Source organism: Acanthochromis polyacanthus, chromosome 18 (assembly GCF_021347895.1).
Source record: "Acanthochromis polyacanthus isolate Apoly-LR-REF ecotype Palm Island chromosome 18, KAUST_Apoly_ChrSc, whole genome shotgun sequence".
Classification (NCBI taxonomy): Eukaryota; Metazoa; Chordata; class Actinopteri; family Pomacentridae; genus Acanthochromis; species Acanthochromis polyacanthus.
This window is the reverse complement of record NC_067130.1, coordinates 31,988,885-32,010,304: the sequence shown is the minus strand read 5'-3', so window position 1 is coordinate 32,010,304 and position 21,420 is coordinate 31,988,885. Positions and strand designations below refer to the sequence as shown.

The 21,420-nt window shown below is 41.8% G+C and overlaps 1 protein-coding gene across 1 annotated transcript in view; it reads right to left on the bottom strand.

The window, feature by feature from the left end:
* shroom3 (shroom family member 3) overlaps positions 1-21,420 on the bottom strand; it is an 84,431-nt gene that overhangs the window by 9,142 nt on the left and 53,869 nt on the right. Inside the window, exons 5-22 of the mRNA XM_022213475.2 lie at positions 18,890-19,102; positions 17,779-18,098; positions 17,448-17,703; positions 16,298-16,347; positions 15,619-16,087; positions 15,139-15,426; positions 14,491-14,932; positions 13,741-13,874; positions 13,499-13,648; positions 12,213-12,688; positions 11,179-11,406; positions 10,834-11,044; positions 10,386-10,698; positions 5,507-5,583; positions 3,328-3,413; positions 2,548-3,211; positions 2,254-2,476; positions 1,610-1,749 (exon numbers count right to left, since the gene is read on the bottom strand). Coding sequence (XP_022069167.2) covers positions 1,610-1,749; positions 2,254-2,476; positions 2,548-3,211; positions 3,328-3,413; positions 5,507-5,583; positions 10,386-10,698; positions 10,834-11,044; positions 11,179-11,406; positions 12,213-12,688; positions 13,499-13,648; positions 13,741-13,874; positions 14,491-14,932; positions 15,139-15,426; positions 15,619-16,087; positions 16,298-16,347; positions 17,448-17,703; positions 17,779-18,098; positions 18,890-19,102 — 4,740 coding nt within the window. The remainder of the gene's footprint in view (positions 1-1,609; positions 1,750-2,253; positions 2,477-2,547; positions 3,212-3,327; positions 3,414-5,506; positions 5,584-10,385; positions 10,699-10,833; positions 11,045-11,178; positions 11,407-12,212; positions 12,689-13,498; positions 13,649-13,740; positions 13,875-14,490; positions 14,933-15,138; positions 15,427-15,618; positions 16,088-16,297; positions 16,348-17,447; positions 17,704-17,778; positions 18,099-18,889; positions 19,103-21,420) is intronic.

Sequence of the window (21,420 nt, the reverse complement as noted above, 5' to 3'; positions counted from 1 at the left end):
GAATTAACGTTAAATGCCACTGTGTTAGCAGCTCAGCTAGCGGTTAGCAAAAGAAGAGGTCAAAGTTGGCTAATCTGAGCAACCAATGGTAGACTAAACCTGCATCCTACATAAACTGACGTAAAAGTCAATAAAATACCAACAGCAATGAAAGCACTGACCAATTAACTAGAAAACTACATTAAAGCTGCACCTGAATGTAACATCATGAAGAGTGTAACAGCAGAGAAAGTCTCAGAGGTCACCGGCTGGAAAACACGACCTTCCTGTGTCTCCTGTCAACGAGGAAACCTTCTTTCCGCAAACATCACTGACAAACCAAGACACAGTCGAGATGTCGGTGACTTTAAAACTACAGCCTGAAGTTCCTCCGTCAGCAGCAGATAAGAGCAGCACGTCGTCAGCAAACACAACTAGGAAGATAAACGTCTTTTACAGGAACGTTCGGCTCAGCTTCCCTGAAACTCTGACACTTTGGTCTGAATCCTGAACAAACAGCTACAGCTACAAGAAGCACTTTAAAGGAAGTTTATTCCAGCTTCAAACAGCATCAGTCAGTGATGATTGTTGTTGGGATTCACTGCACTATTCTTGAGAATCTTGTGGTTTAAGTGACAAATTCATTTGCAGAACAACATCACAACCGAACCAACCAGGCTAGACCAAGAATGCAAAGAGTATTTAACCAGAAAACCATTTTTTAATCTTGCTAACATGCTCACATGGAGTTTTATCAATAAACTGGAAGATATATGAAGAGAGATTCCAGTATTTCTACTGTTAAGCTGCAGTTCACCGATGATAGACTCAAAAACAAGGATTCAGACGACGTTTGAAACTTAAAAACAACGATCGTAGGAGCTCCAGTAGAAATCAATCGGACTTCTGTTGTGGGTTCTTGAAGAATCCTGAGGTCGATATTATTTTACTGTAAAAGTTTGATCAGTTTACTAAGGTTTAAATATTATTCAGTCATATTTCTTCCTTCTTTTTAGGCAGATCTTTTAGTTCCACAGCTGAATTAACCACCAAAATCTAGTAACAGGTAGTCGGACAACAATAAAAACAAAATTTATTGCATCATAAGTTGCTGTGGTCTGATCAATTATCATCAAACAAGGGCATAATTTTCAATATTGAACTCATAATTAAACTCTGGAGGTCATTTTAACGTAATTTAATTGAAATCGCCTGAAATGAATGAATAAAAAAAATATTTAAAGTTTCTGATGACTGTAGGTGAACTTTTTCTTCTTAATGGACTTTTTTGAACATCATTCACCCAAATAGTCTCTACACATCAAATAATTAGTGGCATTAACTGTAAATTATGAACATGAGCTTGAGATTTGTTCCCTCTTATACTGATATAGAGTTAACTTGTCTATATACATTAACAATAGCATCATAAAATTACTGAATTTCAGCTTCTTTATTAAGTTTTGGTGTGACAACTCAAGATCGTTTCAAGCCGATGAAACTTTTCTAGTGTTTCCCTTGGCTTTAATTCAAAGTTAAAACAGTTTAAATGGAAATAAATGAAGAAGAGACATTTATAATAAAGCTCTGAATTGAATTTAGAAGCTCTATCAGGTGGTTTCCGACTCACCTGTCCTCCAGTCGAGTGCTGCCTCTGCGCTGTGATTTGTTGATCAGTTTGCTGTTGGGAAAAATCTCCTCCATTAACTCCACAGTGGATTTTCCTCCCCAGGTGTCCAAGAGGGGCAACAGAGACGGATCCTGCAACACCTGGAGACAACGAAGTAAAGGAAAAATCACAGTTAAATACGACAAGCACCAGGCAGAGCAAAAGACAAAAGACAAGAGCTATCAGCAGAGCAGCCAGAGTGGATTTTTTTCCACTTTGAGGGACAACTGGTGATGATAGAAAAAGTGTTTAAACAAATCAGAGATGGTTGAACAGAAGATGGAATAACAATATTTCACAAAAAGTTTAAACAGTGAAATCAGATGATCTAATGTCAGATGTACCTGAAACAAGTTGGTTTGATCTACCTGGATGTCAGAATGTTCAGTCAGATTTTTTGCATCAAATAAACCCAAATTCTGAACCACTTTGACCTTCAAAATTAACCTCAAATTCTTCATTTTTACATCTTCAAACTGGAAAAATCCTGCATAGACGCCTGTTACTAACCTGCAACACTGTACAAAGTAAATCTAAAGAACTTTTATGGGCTTGGCTGGTTCACTAAAAGTCAGAGGAGGAACTTTTGGCCTCCAGAAACCCACCAGCTGCCGAGCTAAAGCCTCCACTCTCAGCTCCTCCGACGTCTTCTCCCTTTTGGGCAGCGGCTGGTAGTCGAGGTTCAGGTTGTCCTCGACGGTGGAGGATGTTGTGATGGAGGTGATGGAGGAAGGTTGTGGATTTAGAGGAGGTGGAGGACAGATGGAGGAGATAACCGGTTGGAGAGAAGACGCTCTGGTGGAGTTGTTTAGGAGCTCCGAAGTCAGACTAAAGAGAAAAAAATGTATTAGAAAATCCATTTCAGTCTGGAGTTGAATAAACAGAAAACGGAAACTGACCTTTCTTCTATCGGCTGCTCGTCTTCCGGCTCCAACTCGACTGGAGGTGGAGGAGGAGGGAAGTCCTCGAAGATGTTCGTCTCCTTGATCTCAGGAGGATTCTGGAGGAAAACCTCATCGAAGTCCTCCAGCTGGAAACCTTGAGAAGCTTCCGGTGGCTGCTGGAGGTCGACGGAGCTGCAGAGGTTCGACTCAGAGATCCTCAGCGAAGACAGATGCTGCCGGACGGACGGATGTGAGGATGGAGGAGGCGGAGAACTTCCACTGCTCCTCCTGTCCAGCTGCAAATGTGGCAGCGGAGTTACATCTTCTGCAGAAAACCCTTGGGTCGCTTCCAGACTGAAAGCTCGGCTTCGACGAACATCCTTCGGAGTTTCATCAAGTATGTAGGCGTCGCTCATGCTGTGTCTGGTCTGAGTTTCTCTGTTCTCAGCAGAACTTCTACCATCAGGTCCTGGGATCTCCGGGAAACTGATGGCGTCCAGGTTGGCTCGGCTCAGCTTGTCTCCGACCGGCCACTCGGCTCCATCCTGAGCTCCAGGACTGGAGAAGGGACACGGCAGGCCGACGGAGGCCGCCAGGGTGGAGGCGCTGTGGACTCGCTGCCGTTCGCTGTTCCTCTGACGATCCCGACGGGTGACGGGAGTCTGGGAGGAACCTGGATCTGTGACCGGAAGAAGAAGGTCTCAGAGTGTCGAGTAATGCAGCTAGAGACAATATTAGACAATAGAATAATGAAAAGTTTGATGTTGTCTGACAGATTATTGAGATTTTACCCACCGATTGAAGCTCCTGAAGGCTGGGAGACGTTCATGGAGTTCTGTGATGTTTGAGGAGAAACTGCTGATACGTGAATATCTGCAGGTCTGATGGGAAAATGAAACATTATTATTATTATATGCAAAGTTAAGACAACAAAAGAGAAAAACTCTGCAATATTTTACAATCAAAAGCAACAAAACCACATAGAAAAAAAAAGCAGAAAACCGATAAAAACTGATGCTTTGTAAAATAAAAGGTAAATGTAGCAGATGTTTGATCAGTCTGGGTTTACTTTCAGACGTAATCAGCTGTCTGTGTCAGGAATCAGGATTGATTTCTTGGTGTTCCTGGTTATATTCAGATCTGAGTAAACACTCTCTGGATTCCTGCTCTGACCTCCGACCTTCACATTTTCACAGCAAACATATTTAACAGTTTTAGGATTGTAAATCCCCGAAGACTGAAGCTGGTATTCTGTTTATTTTCTGTCTCCCACCAGGGAGTTTCCTCAGAATTCCTCAGTTCCTCCCTCCTTTAACTCATTTAACTTCTGCAACTCCTTTAACTTTTTTAACTTCTTGAACTTTTTGAACTCTGTTAACTCCTTTAATTTCTTCACCTCTTAACTTTTTTTTTAGCTAGCTTCTTGAATTTCTTGAACTTCTCTAGCATCTTCAATTTCTTTAACTCCTTTAAGTTCTTGAACTTCTTTATTTCTTTAAACATCTTGAACTTCTTTAACTCTGTTAACTCCTAAAATTTCATAAATTTCTTCAACTTCTTGAACTTCACATTTCCTTTTCTTCCACCTGAACCCTTAAATCCTTAAATGTACTGTTATTTTACCACTTCTAATTTCAGATAAATCAAGAAATAAACTTGTGCAAACCAAACCTTAACATGTTCTCCACCTTTTTTTATCTCATTATCCTTCAGTCTTACTTTTTTACATCTCATTCACATTTTTTTCTTTTCATTTATCCTTTCACCTCCTCTCTTATTCCTTTCTCTTTCTTTCTCCTTCTCATCCCTCTACCCTTCTCTTCTCTTCTGTTTTTTTATATCAGCATCATCATCATCATCAGATTCATGGCGTCGTTGGACCACAGCTGGTTTTAAATAGCTAACAGCCTGAAGACAGTCCGACTGTCAGCGGCCTTTTATGGAAGAGAATCAAAACACTGTAATCAGCAAAGATCTAAATCCAGCAGCAAACAAACATTTCTGCTCAAACAAGTTTAAATCAGTCGAGTTCAGACAGAAAACATCTCTGAGAAAACACGAACCTCAGATTCTCACTTTTATTTGATGTCTTTAGTTTGTGTTTGGCTCTGAAATCCATTTTTTATTGATTCTTTCATTGACAAAAGGTTAAATAAAGGTGGACTGATGCTGCTTTAAAGGCTAAAAGATGCTCACAACAAGTATTAAGTCTATTTATTTTCCTGTTTGGAAATTATCCTCCCTTTTCCTTTTAGCCCCTAAACTGTTTTTCCAGTCATGCACGTGACTTTCCTTTTAAACTAAATCAGAGCATAAAAATCTACATAACTGAAATTATTTACATGTTTTTAATCTGTAGTTTTCAGCTTATTTTGATGTTTTCTTCTATCAACGTACAAGCAGCTTACTTTATAAATAAAATTTGGTATTTAATTCTGCCCTACAGATGAATTTTTGTTGATTAATAAATATAAAATGTTTATTTTTTTGGAAACATGAGTAACTCAGTGCTCTTATTTGTCTTTTTCAAGCTAAAAAGGTGCATTGAAAAACAGGAAACAACAGACTAAAGAGAGATAATTCCAATATAAACTATGTGTTGACTAATTATCACATTGAATATTCAGTATTTTCCCAATTCTTGGCAATATTACTCTTATTAACCAATTCTCCACAAATTATTACATATATTATATCACAAGTACTGGTTATATTTTAAAGTCTATTCATCCGCAGTCACTTTATGATCCTAAACAATGTTAAAAATCTCTTCCAATTAAACATGCAAACATAAATAAACAAAGGTATTTCAGTGAAATTGTGTCAGAGTTCGTGCTATTGAGAATTTTGTCACCAAGATTTTCATTTCTGCTGCAAATGTTGTCGCTCTCCCTGATTATCAATAATCAATACTGGTTTCAACCTCTAATTTGAACCATCAGCTGTCCGTTCATGCAGTCTAAACTGGATTTACCTGTCAGCAGCCAGAGCACAGCGTCCAGGTTCAGAGATGAAAACACCAAACATCCTCACATCACCTGGCAGGAAGTCCTGAAACACAAGACGAAGATTTATCACTGGAGGATTCACATCTAAAGGCTCCTTACACGGTAAACATCAGAACAAGGAGGTCGTATATCAGCATATGTCAGAGAAAAAAAGCACAAGTTCTCTGGTTCTTTTCATAAAACTGGATTTTTACATGAATCCTGAAAGTAAACACAGAAATGAACCATCTGGAATGGACATTTTGCTAACTATATTAGCATCTGGGCATAGTCGCAGCTGTATGGTTATTTATGGGGGTAGTACTTTCTCACGTTTCCTCAGATGGTTCCTGGATTTGATAAAAGTAAAAGAGCAAAAATACTTGAAGTTCTGACACATGATCCATCGACTAATTACGTCTACCACTAATATTTGAGGTTTTTCATCCAACACGTCAACTTTTTGGGTCGTCAAAGTCTTCTGAGGATGAAATAAGAAGTTAGCATCCAAAGGTAAAAACACCCACCTATAAGCATCTCTAAGACTTAATAATTATATCCTGTTCCTTTATTTTATAGAAAAATCTGAATGTAAAACAAAGGTCCTTGGCCACAATCCAGTTGGGGACATTGGAGCTAAGTAATGCTAAGTCCCTTCTTGCCCCAATATTCATTTATTATTGAAAATTTTATGACCTAAACGTGTAATATAGTGGTCGCTCCTGGGATTATTTCAGTTAAGCTTCTATGTTCATTGGTTTTTGGTGGAAATTCTATGGAACTCTGTCTTTTTTTATGCTTATTGGTGTTTTTCCAGTGCACTGACCAAATTGCATTGGAAAAACAAATCTTATCCTGATGCAATTTCCCAAAAACATATCAGTTTGTTTAATCCAGAGTTCACAATCTGATAACTGCAAGGTATTATTACAAATTATTCTGTTTCCACAAACCACAGTGTGTACAGTGGTTTTGTCTTTATCTGATAATGGGGCTTCCTCATTTGTAAAACCCTTTTTTTGGACCATATAAATCAAGACACTAATTATTCCTGTTAATGTCTCTGAGCCATTTACAGAATATCCTCAGACTGTGGAATCGCATGTCCGACCACAGACCTTATCAAACCAAAGGCCTGCCGTTCCTCCACCGAGCTGGAAGCTTCATCATGTTTAATAAAAGCTGGACTGTCGACGCCCTGCACGGGGATCTATTGTATAAAGTAGGACCTAAGCCAGTAGACTGAACTGTAATGATGTTTATGAGCTGCTCTGATGATTGAAGAAGATAAAAGACAAATTCATCCTTTACCAACCCGGTGAATACGTGTATGATGTATGTGTATATATACATGTGTGTGCACGTTATCTTTGCCATCATCCACATCGGACAGCGCCCTGCCACCATCGCCGGCTCTCTGGCACCTCACAGGAAACTCTGAGGACTCTGGGTATTTCCTGTGTGACTCAGGACGAAATGTCATCAAGTAAATGGAAACTAAGAGTGGCCTCTGCACGTCTGTCCGGTCAAGTGTTTGATTTTGAAAGTGAAGAAACAGAAAAGTGTGAAGGTTTATCAGATGCTAAAAAACTACTCGGTGAATTGAAACAATACGAGACAGGATTGTGTAACTCTGGAAACCTGTTGGAATTATCTTTGGTTGCAACACTCGCAAGGTAAACAGCCAAAGTACACAGTTCACATTTCCAAAAAATGCTTTCATGACATGTTTGATTGGCCACTGTGGCCATTGCAAGTCAGGACGCTGCGAAAGTTGAGCTAATTTTCTGGGAAAACCTTTTTATTTCCTTTTTTTGGGACAACCGCTGTGTCACCAGGCTTAAATCAGTCTCAACATGATCTGTGGTTTATCAGTGTAGAAACAACATCTTGAACCAGTGTTACTCTTCATTCAAACTAAAGGCGCTCTATTTCATAACTGCTTGTCACTTCCTGTCCTAGAGTTTACATAACCAAAACTAACAAACAGAGAATGCATGACTGCTTTGTTCAGCACCTCTTTGGAAGCATCAAAGTGTTTGGGAGACGTTAACAGAATTAATTAATTAATTAATTAACATTATTTATGGACATCTAAATACTGCAAACATTTGTGGACCAAGGTTATTGATCCTTCAATCGGTCTATCCAAAGTTGGGTCATAATGGCAGCTAAGATAGTTTAGACATCCCTCTACTTACTACCACTTTCCTGCTCCTCCTGGGGTTGCAGCCCGGTCTCACGGGGATTCGTGTGTTGGGGGTATACTGTACTGAGGTGTTGAGATATAAAATCTCACCAATACGTTCTGTGTCAACGCCAACACCTACCAGCTGGATGGTCCCCAAAAGCTCCAAGGCACATTGGACTGCCTCAATTGAGAAGAAGAACTACTCTCATCTTGTCAAAACGGGCGAATCCCTCCGAGAATTGCCGTCTTAATGTGGTAGATGCGTTTGCATGTCCCTCTGATCCTGGTAGCTGTGCTGCTGAGCTCCCAAGGCAAATTAGTTCCAAGGGAGGGGCCAGACTAAGAGTTTAAATGTGAATTACGCCAGTGACAGGGCATTTTTGGAATGGTGCTACCTAGGGCTGCAACAACGAATCGATAAAATTGATAATAATCGATTATTAAAAGCGTTGGCAACGAATTACATTATCGATTCGTTGTGTCTCGCGATTCATACGTCACTCGCCATGTCGTGGAGCCGTCTACTTCACCTGCAGAGCGAGTTGAACAGAGCGAGGTGGAGGCAGAGCAGAGGAGGTATTTTCAAAGAAAAGTAAATTCAACAAATGAAACATGACCAGCACGGAGAAAACAGTTTGACCAAAGTCCTCACAAGTGTGGGAGCATTTCATGCTTCACAAAACAAAGACATGCTGCGTGTCCACTACATGCGAATGCACGCATCTGAAAATCGCACTGATGCCGGATGGTCACGAGCGGGCCACTACGTGGTCACGTGACCGCGCTTTCAGCTTGACAGTCCGGTAGATGAGTCTGATAAACACAGCGGCTTTCTCTATTATTTAGAAAACACTTAAGCGAAAAGTATTTCTAAAGCATTTGAGGCGAGAAATAATCTATGCAGCAGCTGAATCTGTCCTTGTTTTAGTTCACCGACGGCTAGTTTAGATGTTTACGGACAGTACAAGTTGAGTCTACTTTATGCAAATGAGCTGCATGTAAACACACCTTATAGCAGCTGGAAACGCACCAACTGGACCAGCATGCCACATGCGATGTGTCGCATCTAGTGGACACACACTTTAAGTCGCCACATTATCCTAGTTTGTTCCGTTTTAAAGTGAGGAAACGTAACATCAGTCTCTCTGGTAGCTTGTCTGATGCTAGGGTTAGCTTATTAACTGATTAATGACAGTGATAGGGCGTGTGTGACTGTGAGAGATACTTTTTATTTCACTTTAATCAGCTTAAGCATGGTTTGGATATGCATTATAAGTAAACGTAAGTTGCACACTATAGTGGTAATAATTTAAAGATTGAGCCTCAAGTTTTAATTTTCTGACAGTCTGAATGAAGACACTGGTCTGTGTTGGAGTGAGGCAGGATGAATTACATTTATAGGCTTTATGATGAGAAAGACATCATGTCCACCACAGCAAGCAGCTGTCTGACTGAGAGCATCTTCAACATGACCGTCACTGACATGAGGCCTCTTTCAATCGTTGAAGACAAAGGCTTCAGTACAATGATCTTATTTGTTCTGTCATTCCAAATCTTCTATTTCTGAATAAAGAGGTGGAAATTAAAAAGTTTTTTTTATCCGATTCATCGATTAATCGAAAAAATAATCGGCAGATTAATCGATTATTAAAATAATCGTTAGTTGCAGCTCTAGCGCTACCTCCCTTGGATTAGAGTAGCCAGAACTTGGAGGGGAGTAACTTGTGGGTGGGCTTCGTCCTGTAGAAATGCAGCATAAAGCTTCCTCCCAGTGGACCAACCAACTGAAGGCATAGGCATTGGGCTTGGGTGCATCAAAAGCAAGCAAAAGCATTGCCATGCTAACCTCTGGCGATGCAGAATGGTAGACTAGACTGGTTCTACTTATACTTCATCATCAGCAAATAACAACAACAATATTTGCGAGGCTGCCAGGTCAGGTCAAGCTGGTGAAGATGGTAAAACTTTCTGGGGAGAGAGCTAAACACTTCGGTATTTGGTCATTTCTGTCATAGACCCCTTCTCTGTTTAAAGTTCTTGTTTTTGTTTATTATAGATCGCTTCCTTTACTCCTCTCAATTGTGGACAAATTAGCATTGCTCAACAGAGAAGGAAAGCATCTCAAGGCAAGACTCAGCAGTCCACTTGCATCTGAAGAATAAAGGACACTGCTTTGAGGACGGCCTTGTTTACATTCTGGACAAAGAATGATGGTCTAAGAGAGAAGTGAAGCAAGCCATCTATTTTAAACAGAAGCAGCCATCTCTTAACAAAGGAGGGGGTCAACAACACCAACTATCAAGCACCTATAATGCAAAGCTGAAATCTTTCCTCAGAAACAGCATCTTGAGTCACTCCTGAACTGGCAGGTTCGCTACCATTGTTGCTGTTGGGAAACCTGACAAGTTTTGCAACCATTCACACCTTGAGGCATATGAGTCTTGGGTTATTAATAGGTCATCAGCCATTTGAGTTATGGCTGAAGAAGCTTCGAGAAGCTAAAAGAGAAGTCCAATTGTTTTTTACTAAAGCTCCATGATGTTCATGACACAGTTCTAAACAGCTAATAAATGCTGACACACATTAACTCAACAAAAAGAGTTACAAAAAAAAAATCATGATTTTATAATTTTGGCTCCCAATATTCACTGTGAGCTCCTGGAGTGCACTGTTACCTGGTTCAGTATCTCTCCAGTGGGGGATGACCGAGACCGGCTGTGTTGAGGAGAAATTTGTCGGTCCTTGGTTTGCTCCAGGAGATCTTCGGCGGAGGCTGATTTCCCAGACCTCCGAGCTGAACCGGCCCTCTGCAGAGCCCCGTTGAGCTGCTTGGACAGTCCCAGGCTGATTTGAGGCTCTGCAACCTGCCGCTCATGGCCCGGCCTTGGGTTTCTGCTGGGAGACTGATCCCGTCTGCTAATCCCTGCTTCATGGGTGAGATCCTGTTGGATCTGGGTCTGGAGCTCAAATATGGAGCCAGGAGGGGAACTGAGAGAAGAAAACAGGAAGAAGTCAGGAGACCACCAAAGTCATCAGGCATCATCTTCAGGGGACAATGATTGGCTGACAATATTCATCTCTGAAACCTAGTGCTAGATGCCACTGATGTTTGATTTTGGTTACCTAGGTGGTGGTTGCACTGGAAGTCTCGGTGTAGTCACCCTGCCTGGGTAGAAAAAGTTGGACTGGAAGCTCCGAAGGTCGCTTCCAGGAGGAAGGGTTGAAGAGATACGCCTCTCCCCAGAGGACAAGCTTCGATCCAGGCCAGAGTCCTGGAGGGAGAGCATGCTGGAGGTAGAGGAGAGGCTGAGGGTGTCCGAGTAACAGGAGGAGGCTGAAAGAGATGAGGAGAAGAGGAAACAAAAGGTAATTTACCAAATCCTCTCATGCCATCTATGCTTTACCTACTCTTCAACCTACAACCCTAATTCAGTTCTTTTTCTTCTACTTATCCTTTACTGTATGTACCTGTGTGGTTGCCGTTATCAGGTTGTATATAAGCACTGCGAGGCCTCAATCCACTCCTCGATCCTCCTTCTTCTCTCTTCACACCTCGCTTCCTCTCCACATATTCGGCGAGGGCGTCCTGCTGAACCTGCCGAAGGTCTGGTCTTGGTGTGGGGTTCTGAGGAGCAGTTCCACCAACACGACTTGCTACAAGTTCAAACATCTTCCGCCGGTCTGCCACACTAGTTTCTGGTGGACATGGAGAAAAGCAACATATTCTTTGGTTAGGTGGGACTAGATTTTTCAGATAAACTAAATAAACATTGACTGTAATACTGGCATTTTGTTGAGGCTCATCATTTTCCAGGTAGAGGGCACAACTGTCAAATTATCTTGTGTGATGCAAAAATACTGTTCAAGATTCAAAAAAGGCTACAGGGGCCAAAATTGGTACCCAGCCCTTGTGTATGGGTATTCTTTATAATTTTTCTAACACTGTTACCAGAACAACACTCCAGATTCTTGAGCAATACCTAAACAATGATTTCTCGAATCAGCCTGAAGACTAAGAAGCCACAAAATAACTTTGTATCAAAAAATTTCTTGAAAATTTTGGATTGAAATCTGCATACATGATTAAAAATCTTACCCAAAACAGATGCTAGCTTTGGTACTTAAAGGCCTCCATAACTGGTGTTAAAGAGGCATTTTGATAAGCACTCAAAAGTGTCTAGGTATAATGTGGAGACTGATCCTTCCTAAACTAGTGAGCTTAGTGCTAAAGCTAAAAGCTAGCTGCTGGTGATGTCAGCGTTCACGGTCTGTGGGCTAGAATCATCCTTTCAAGTCATTTCTGAATTTTAATTAACTGTTTGACTGTTATCCAGAAAACTGCTTTGCAAGAGTTTCCTTCTTTCAAATTTTTGTCCTCCATAAATCTTATTTCTGATAAAGACTTCACTAACTGGAGACCTAAGGCTGGTAGTAGAATAGTTTGGTCAGGACAGGATAGAGGTGTAGAGGGTCACTCATAAAGTTTCTTTCTTATTTTTTACCTCCTCCACGCCGGAAAAGGGCAGCAGTCTCGGGATCCGAAACCCCAACTTCATTCATGTTCTCTGGCTCCGAGTATGAGCGCTTCTTCTGGTCCGCCGTCAGACGTTTGCGGCCACAGATCCGCATCAGAGCAGGAGCTCCAACCGGCGGGACACTGGGGAGGGCAGGTGGGTCCAGGCCTCGAACATCAGGACTGACCACATGCCTCTCCTTAGGAGCATGAGGGGAAGTGACCAATGGTTGGGCCTGCGGTGTGATTATGACGCCCTGTGGTTTGGGCATTGTTTTTGGGCCTTTTTTCTCCAGAGAGTGGTACTTCACAGGGACAGGTGGAGGCTGATGGCTGGCGGGGGTGTGGACAGTAGGAGGAGCTGCAGGAGGTGGGGAGCTGCCTGAGGAGCTGAGGTCTCGTCGTCTGAAGGAGGTTGACCGTAGAACATGAGACTGGGCATCTTTCAAGGAGTCCCTGTAAGATCTGATTAGAAACAAGTTTCCAACATTAGGATCATAAAACTGGCCTCCTAGAGGACTCACTAGAATGTCATTCAACCCTGAGCAGCTGAAGAACCCTGACTTTCTGAAGGACTCTGACCTACTGAAGGACCTGACCTCCTGAAGGACTGTGACCTATTGGAGAACTTTGAACTGATAAAGGGTTTTTTACCTACTGACGGATTCTTACCTTCTACAGGACTCTGACCTACTGAAGGACTCTGACCTTATAAAGGACATTACCTCCTGAAGGACTGTGACCTTATTGGAGAACTTTGAACGGGTAAAGGGTTTTTTACCGACTGACAGATTCTTACCTTCTACAGGACTCTGACCTACTGAAGGACTCTGACCTTATAAAGGACATTACCTCCAGAAGGACTGTGACCTATTGGAGAACTTTGAACTGTTAAAGGATTCTGACCTTCTGAAGGACTCTTGCCTGCTACAGGACTCCAATCTATTGGAGAACTTTCAATCGAAAAATGACTAACAGGCCCAAGTACTGTGTGACCTACTGAAGGACCCTCATCTATTGTAGGACTCTGACCTACTGAAGACTCTGATATCCTAAAGGACCCTCAAGGACTCTTATCTGCCAATGGACTCTGATTTGCTTAAGGGCTCTGTCCTCCTGAAGAGCCTTAATCTATTGTAGGACTCTGACCTACTGAAAGACCTAAAATTACTGAAGGACCCTCTCCCTTTGGAGAACTCTGACCAGCTGAAGAACACTGACTTAATGAAGAACCTTGACCGGTTGGAGAACTCTGACTTGCTGAAGGACTCTGACCTGTTGGAGGATGTGTCCTGCATGGGGACCAAGATCTCCTGGATTTCCTGTCTCCAGGGAAAGTCCTTGCTGCTGTCTCCTTCCCTAGATCCATCCAGCTGGAAGGTGCTTCTGCTCCTCTGGAGGGCTGAACTAGGATCTGCTGGAGTCCTGAACAACACAGAAATGTCAGTATCTTTATCCAAGACTAAAAGTTGTGACCTGTATATTTTTATCTGCAGTTATATCCACAGTACTTCTACCTGTATTTCATGTGTTCACTTATGCCTCCCCTGTAGCTCATGGTCCTATGGGCTTTGGTCCCCTTTGTGCTCCTCTCCAACATGTTTCGGAGGTCTTCTGCTCCACAGGGGGTGCTACGACCTTTATCTGTCATCTGATTAAAAATCAGAAAACATAAAGCAGTGAAGCAGGGTTAAGTTTGGGATGAAAAAAATCTTGATTAGTCTGAAAGATAAGCAGGGTTAAGTTTGGGATGAAAAAAATCTTGATTAGTCTGAAAGATACTGTCATGGTCAGGTTATAGTTAGCTAATGTCCGGTTTTATTTAGTAAATCTAGTGTGTTGCTTGTGTTTTTGCTGCCTCCCTTTGACTGTTTTCCCTCCTTTTTTGATTGCCGTCATTAGTTTTACATGTGTCTTGTTTTCTCTGTTCTCTGTCTTGTCTTCCGGTCTGTCTTTGCCAGATGGTCAATTTTGACTTCCAGAGTACCATTATTCTTATTTGTGCTCTTTGTGTGCTTTGTCTCCATTTAATTTTCACCTAGGTTACGTTTTTGCACCGTTTCCGATTTTGTTTCTTTGTGTTTGTTTCCTCAGATATGGACTTTGTGTCTAATCCCCACCCACTGTTGAGGTTTGTTTGGTTCAAATTTCTTTTATGACAACCTGCCTGCGCTTGGATCCTATTTCCTGATTCTACTGCAACACACAACTTTGCCGCACATAATTATCATAAGACAATGTGATCACAAATTTAAAGTGTGAGTTACCCGTAGATGCGTGGCTTTGTTGTGCGGGTTGGTGGTGCTCTGGCTGCGCTGCTTTCCTGCACGTTCCCGACGTTCGAAACGACTCACTTTCTCCAAAACAGAGAGGCTGCGAGCGGGCCCTTGCGTGGCATCGCTAAAGCTACTGTTGCCGTGGCTACTTCCGGAGACAGTACTGTCAGGGCTGGCGCATCGCTGGACCTCGGCGAGTGCAATCTCCAGGCGGGTCAGCGGGTGTTCTCGGTCTGTGTCCTGCTCTCGGTGGTCCCACTGCTGGTACTGCAGAGCTGCTGAGTCGCTGAAGTGACGGGGTGACGACTGCGGGGCGGAGGTGGGCGGAGCCTGAGGCTGAGTGTGAACAGGTAAGTGGCCAGGGTGCACCTGTCCCTGTGCGAGTCTGGGAGATGTTACTGGTTCTGAATGAACGCTGCTCTGGTCCATTGATCTAAAGGGAGGGAGAATGAGAAAACAAAGGGCAGGAAGAGAGAGATCAGAAGAAATCAACTGACTTTGCTTGTTAAACTTAGTAAACCCAATCATTGGATGTACTGATCAGCTGTCATGGAAGTTGTTTTGGCTGGTATTTTGACAGACATATGTAGTACCCTGATCTGACTCTAATCATGACATTGATCCAGGATAACTTCCTACCTGCTCCGGTCTCCCCAGGAATGGCCAGGTGGGTAGGGGTCGCTCCTGTCTTGTGAGGAAAGGGGCCTGAGGTCAGGGGTTGACTGCATCAGAAGATGGAAATCCTGGTTCTGGTCTGGGTACACTTGGCTATGGGGTCCCTTGCTGGTATGAATATGGGGTTCGCTCTGATTGTAAGCTCCTTGGTGGTTTTGAGACCTTTGTGCCACAGTTTGGCCATCCGATCCCCCTCCAGTAGTTTTCATTTGAGGTCTGTAGGGTCCAAAGTTAGACTCTTCGTATTGATGCCTAATGAAAGTACAAGACAGAGTTTGCATAACAGACATTGACTTAGCAAGAAATAGTGGCTATAGGAGCGTTTTGAAAAGTATTTGTGGAGAATTTGACATCTTTAATACTGGAATAAATGGATTTAAGCTGTCGTTAGTTGAAATGTTAGGACTTTGTTGGTTAATACATCAATGAAAAGTAAATCATCACCTGTCTGCTTCCTGTGCCTGAGTCCTGAGCTGTGCAGAGACTGATGCTGAATAAGACGAGTGCTGGTGCGGTGAAGAAGTGCTATTTTGGTATCCATTTTCCATAGCCAACGTCCTTCCATCCCTCCTCCCCTCCGTTGATCCGTCATCCCTCCCTGCCATCCCCTGCAGCCCTTGCTGTTGTTGCTGCTGTCGGCTGCTCTCCTTGGCCAGGGCGGGGTAAACTCCTGTGGGACCGGGGCTGGAGCTGGGCATCTGAGCGTAGTGTGGTTCAGGCTGGGGCACTGGGTACACGCCGGTGGGAAGAATGAGGCGGTTGGACTGGGGAGGGGAGCCTGCAGAGGAGGCTCCAGTAGGAGAGGGCGGCTGGGAAAAGCCTCCACCCTGCCGGGGCTTTGTGGTGGGGCTGCTCTCTGGACTTTTCTCTATGACTGTGTGGAGCTGACCCTCAGTGCCATACGAACCTTTAGCTGGAACCACAGAAATGACACCAGCTGTAGTCAGATTTCTCTTCCATACAGAATGAAAACCATCCTAAAGACTTACCTTAATGACAAACATACTACACGGTATATATTAAGTTTTCTGTTTTTGTTTGATTCTACATTTTGACAATCTTATGTACCTTTTTCTACACATTTCACTGGTGCGGTCCCATTTTTAATAAACTATACCTGTACCTGAGGCTACAGGGCCACTGGAGTGATGCCAGGAGCCTTTCTGCAGAGACCTGAATACAAAACAGTAGATAAAATTATTCAACGCAAGTTCATCATATTTTACAGCAAACGGCAGAAATGTGGACCAATGTGTTAGACATGACAAATATTGTATTGTGAAGCACTGCATCATGATGTATGGCACCAAATTGTATCATTTTGCACCTTACTGTGGGTTTTATGTTGCACTTTGTCATATCATGGTGGATGGTGCTATAGCGGAGCATGTTGTATTGCACTTGATGATATTGAATCATATCCTAACACACTGTTTACTATACTATATACTGTATAATAATATATAGTAGCATTGTCTTGTGCCATTCTATTATTGTATCACATTGTACCTTAACGTATTACATCCTATTGTATGGTATTATAACATATTGTATCTAATCATATCAAATTTCATATCATATGGTATTATATCGCACTGTATAATATTATGTTATAATGTATCATACGTATTATATTAAATTGTATCATATCATAAGATATCATATCATATTGTATTACAATTTACTGAATTGTGTCATGTCATATTGTCTTATAAAGCATTACATTGTATTGTATTGCATATTATATTGTCATATTGTATCATATTTTATTATATCTGTCAAACTGTATTGTATCACATAGCATCATGTCATATTGTATCATATTGTATTGTATCATTTCATACTGTATCACATTGTGTTGTAAATCGCATCATATCACATCCCACATTACTGTGATTGTACTGTAGTGTAAAGTGCTACATTGTGGGCTATCTTATTTTATTACATATATATGCATCATACATGTGTATACAATAGCATCATAGTGCAACGTGTCTCATGGCTATTTCACAACAATCTGGTTAGTCTCCAAAGATAAGCTTGGCTACTTCACTGACTTTTAAGAGCAACACCTCTACTAGAAAACTTCAAGAGAAGATCTTAGTCTTAATTAAAGAAGATATTTTGGAGCGCAAGCTGGGCTGAGAGTGGGACATTCTTTGTTTGCTTTACTGTATAATATCATCATCATTATTGTTATTATTGTTGTCGTCACATGGATCTATTTTTGGGTGAGAATCAGTGCTTTCTTGGATCTAACAAGTCCTACTGACCGTAGTGACCGGGCGTGGTCCAGACTGGACCAGGAGTTTGGTCTCTCGTGGTTCCTGGTGGCGGCGTAGCTGTCGCTGCGCCTCGGTGGAGCCGGCGCCCCCTTCAGGCTCTCGTAGGAGCTTCGGCTGGCTGCCGGGCCCCATATTGGACCAACACTGTGTCTGTTTGAAGCCGGAGCTCCACCTCCTCCGCTGCTGCTGCTGCTACTGCTGCTACCGCTGCTGCTGCCACGGTAACAGACTCCGCCCACTGAACCTAAAGCAAAACACAATGACATCACTGAATCCAAATCACTAAACCTGTAAACTCCTCCTGAAGCAGAAGCTTTACCCTGGAGGTCTCGGTTCATCCCTGGTCTGGCTCCACCTCTGGAGTCGGTGCTACGTAGCATCGCGGCGGACGTGGAGTTCAGTTCGTGCTCCTGAGAAAGACCCTGCTGGGCGTCGTAGACCGTCCGGATGTACCGGATGTCGGCCTGCTGCATCTCCCCACTTCCTCCTCCTCTCTGGGGGACGGTCTCCAGCGAATACGAGCGCTCCGGGCTGAACGAAGGCGTGGAAGCAAGGTACTCTGGGATACTGGAGCTGGTGGAGAAGGACGAATAGGCCGAGTCCCGCTTGCTGTGAAGGTGGTCGATGCTGTTGGACGACCTGGAAGACAAGAAATGACAAATACTATGAATATTTAAAAGGATTTATGTGAAATTTTAGCTATACCAAGGAGTTTCTGAGATGTACTTTTTAAAAACTACCCATTAACCCAGTTTCCGTACATTTTTCCGCACATTGAAATCTGAGGCTGTTTGAACAACAATATTTGAGCGACTATTAAAGACAAAAACCTGAAATTTTCTCTGTTATTTCTCATCATGTCATTGATCCAGAATCTGTAACATTGGACAATTAGATCAAACAGTCTCTGATAGCGGGTGAGTTCAGATATAACCAGAAAATTCACGAAAAGTCCCGTCTTTGAGCGCAAAGCAACTAAAAAAGTGACAACGCTGAAGTCAACTAGTGATATTTTCTGAGACACATGTAGCTGCATGTCAGAATAATACAAAACTGGACATACAAAATAATTCCAATATGAAATACTTGGTCACAAAAATGAAAAACAAGTTATTTTCATTGAACTTTTTTTTGAGCAGATCTGACAAGTTGCATCACAAACCTTGAATATTGGTAGATGATCTAAGAGTTTAACGATGCTTCTTCAAATATAACTAAGAAAAATCCATCAATCATCAAGAAAAAAAACATATCTTTGAAAGAATTTGATATATGATGCTAAAATTTCACGAATATCTCTATAAATGCTCTAAAATGTCTTCACATTTTTAAATCTACAGCTGGTAAACAACACATTAATCTGTTGGAAAGTGCATTTCTTCCATTTTTTGACTGATCTGTAACATCTCAGGTGGGTTTGTTTTACGGACCTGGCGGAGGACAGCTGGTGGCAGGACGAGTAGGTCTGGTGGGATCCGCCGTGGCCGTGGTGACCCAGCTGGTGCTGGTGTTGGGGTCCAGAGTGGAGCTGGGAGGACTGGGGAGGGTCCAGGCTCTCCATGCTGCCTCTGGAGCTGTACTGGTCCGGACTCTTCCTCAGGTAGCCGGAGTCGAAGCCGCCGGACAGATCGGTGGTCGAGGCGCTGAGAGGTGAAGAGAAAGGGGGGTTGAAGCTAATGCTAGTATGCTAACAGTTCATCTTAAGATCTGTGCTAATGGTTCCTAGAGCTGTAGAATAAGATTTACATGCATTTATTCAGACAAAAAAGACCTGAAATTTTAATTCTGACAGTTCATGGAAAATCAGGGGTCACCAAAGTGATAAAACAAAGTCTTCTTTCACATGAAAATTCTTTCAGAATTATTTTTTATCATGCACAGTACTGTTTCGGGATGATTGCTAGTATTACACTGTAAAAACAAATCTGTAATTCTATGAAATGTTCACAAAAATAGTCTGTAAATTCACTTCTCTAAAGTGGTAGCTAATGTTATAATTAGTAACTGTGAACTAGACGAGCCCTCAGTAGAGGGCAGAACCACGTCCTCTACTGGCGAAAACCCTGTCCTCCCTATACAAATGATGCAATATGTATCAATTTTGATCATCCTACTTGATCTGCTGACCTGTAACTCCACAACTGAGCAGGGGACCTTAGACTGATCTTCAGTGCCAAGTTTGAGTATCCTGACTTCAGCACTTGCAGAGCTATCGCAACGGACATAGCCACATACATACATACATACATACATACATACATACATACATACATACCCAGCCAGCCAGATACCGCACCGAATGCAGTAACCCCGCTGACGTTCGTCAGGCGTGGTTAATAACTTTTATTTAAGGTATTTTACATTTTTGGGGCATAGGATTACATTTGCAAATTTCATTAATATTTTCTTTTTATACATTAAATAAAACTGTTAAATACAGGTTTAATACTGTAAAAATATTTCTAAAATTAGACAGAAATAGTGACAATTGCCAGAAAAAGAAGCACAAATTCTGTAAGTTCACACAAATATGTTTGCTAGACAAAATAATCTTCTATAACTACAAATATTTTCAACAAAACTCACAGGAATTGGTTGTTTTTTTTACATTTTTTTCTGTAATTTAACTATTTTTACACATTCAAAAATCTTCGCTAAACATTAAAGAAAGCACTACAAACATAATTAAGGTGGAATTATTGAAATGACTATCTTTATGAATAATAGTGCTTTTTTACACTCTAGCTGCTGCAATATTCCATTTTTTTTGCATTTTTTTGACAGTTTACATGTTATCTAATCTACTGTTTATCCTTTTCTATTTTTTGTAATGTAGTCTACTTATCTTATCTTATTCTAGTTTTTTTTCTGACCCAAGTATCACCAGAACTTTAACGTAAAAGTGACTCAGGCTCTTTTTCCAACTGCAGACAAATAAAAGTGCCAGAACCTTGACGTAACGAGCCTTTACAACTGCTGGCCGTCTGAATGACTGACTGGAATGTAAATGTGTGTGCATGCATGTGTGTCCACGTCACAGTTTGACCCACCAAGTCCTTCAGGCGGACACAATGCAATTAACTGCTGTGGAAACCGGGACAGAGTGCGTCTGTGTTTCTGTGTCGCTAATAACAGTTTGATTCAGAGTCCGTCAGCTGATTTCAGCCTTAGAGGCACTTTGATACCAACAAGGGCTGCAGAAATGTGGCGTTTACACATTTTACCAGCAAGAACCGACGGTCAGAAATGGGTGTTAGTGTGTGTTAGTGTGTGTTAGTGTGGGTGGATGGATGGTGGGTGTTGCTATGGGAGACCCAGAGGTGAGGGGGAGGGACCCCAGGAATGTCTCACTCTCTGTAGGCAAAGACGTCAGAGCTCCCCCTGACCAGCAGCTCCATAGAAAGCAGCGACGCCAAATATTTACCCACCGGTTTGCAGATATTTAAACTAGAAATAATGCCATTTATTGTGAGATGTGTCAACTTTTACTAAAATAAACCCTCAAAAACATGTCCTCAGTTTACTAAAGGGTTCCTCATTTTCAAATTACAAGTTCTTTGCCTACAGAAACATATTTATTGTCTAAAATGTCCTTATGTCTCCAATAGTGTCCTCATCTTCCAGCAACTTCCTGTTTTCAAAGCTGACCTTGTTTCCCCCAAAAATGTCCACATCAAGTTACTCAATTTCCAGAAAGCTAAACAGTCTAAAAGTGTTCCCACTTTAAAAAATCTTACACTTTCAAAAGAGAAAGGTCATATTTACCAAAGTCCTCGTCTGCCAAAGACTTTTCTAAAGTTTCTCACTTTACAAAATGCCTCAATTTTTCATAATGTGCTTATTTTCCAAAAATGTCTCGTTTTGCCAAAAAAGAGAGTTTTTTTTATGAGTTCTAGAAATCTTCTTACAAGTTCTTTTCCAACAGAAATACATTTATTGTGTAAAATGTCATCATGTCTCC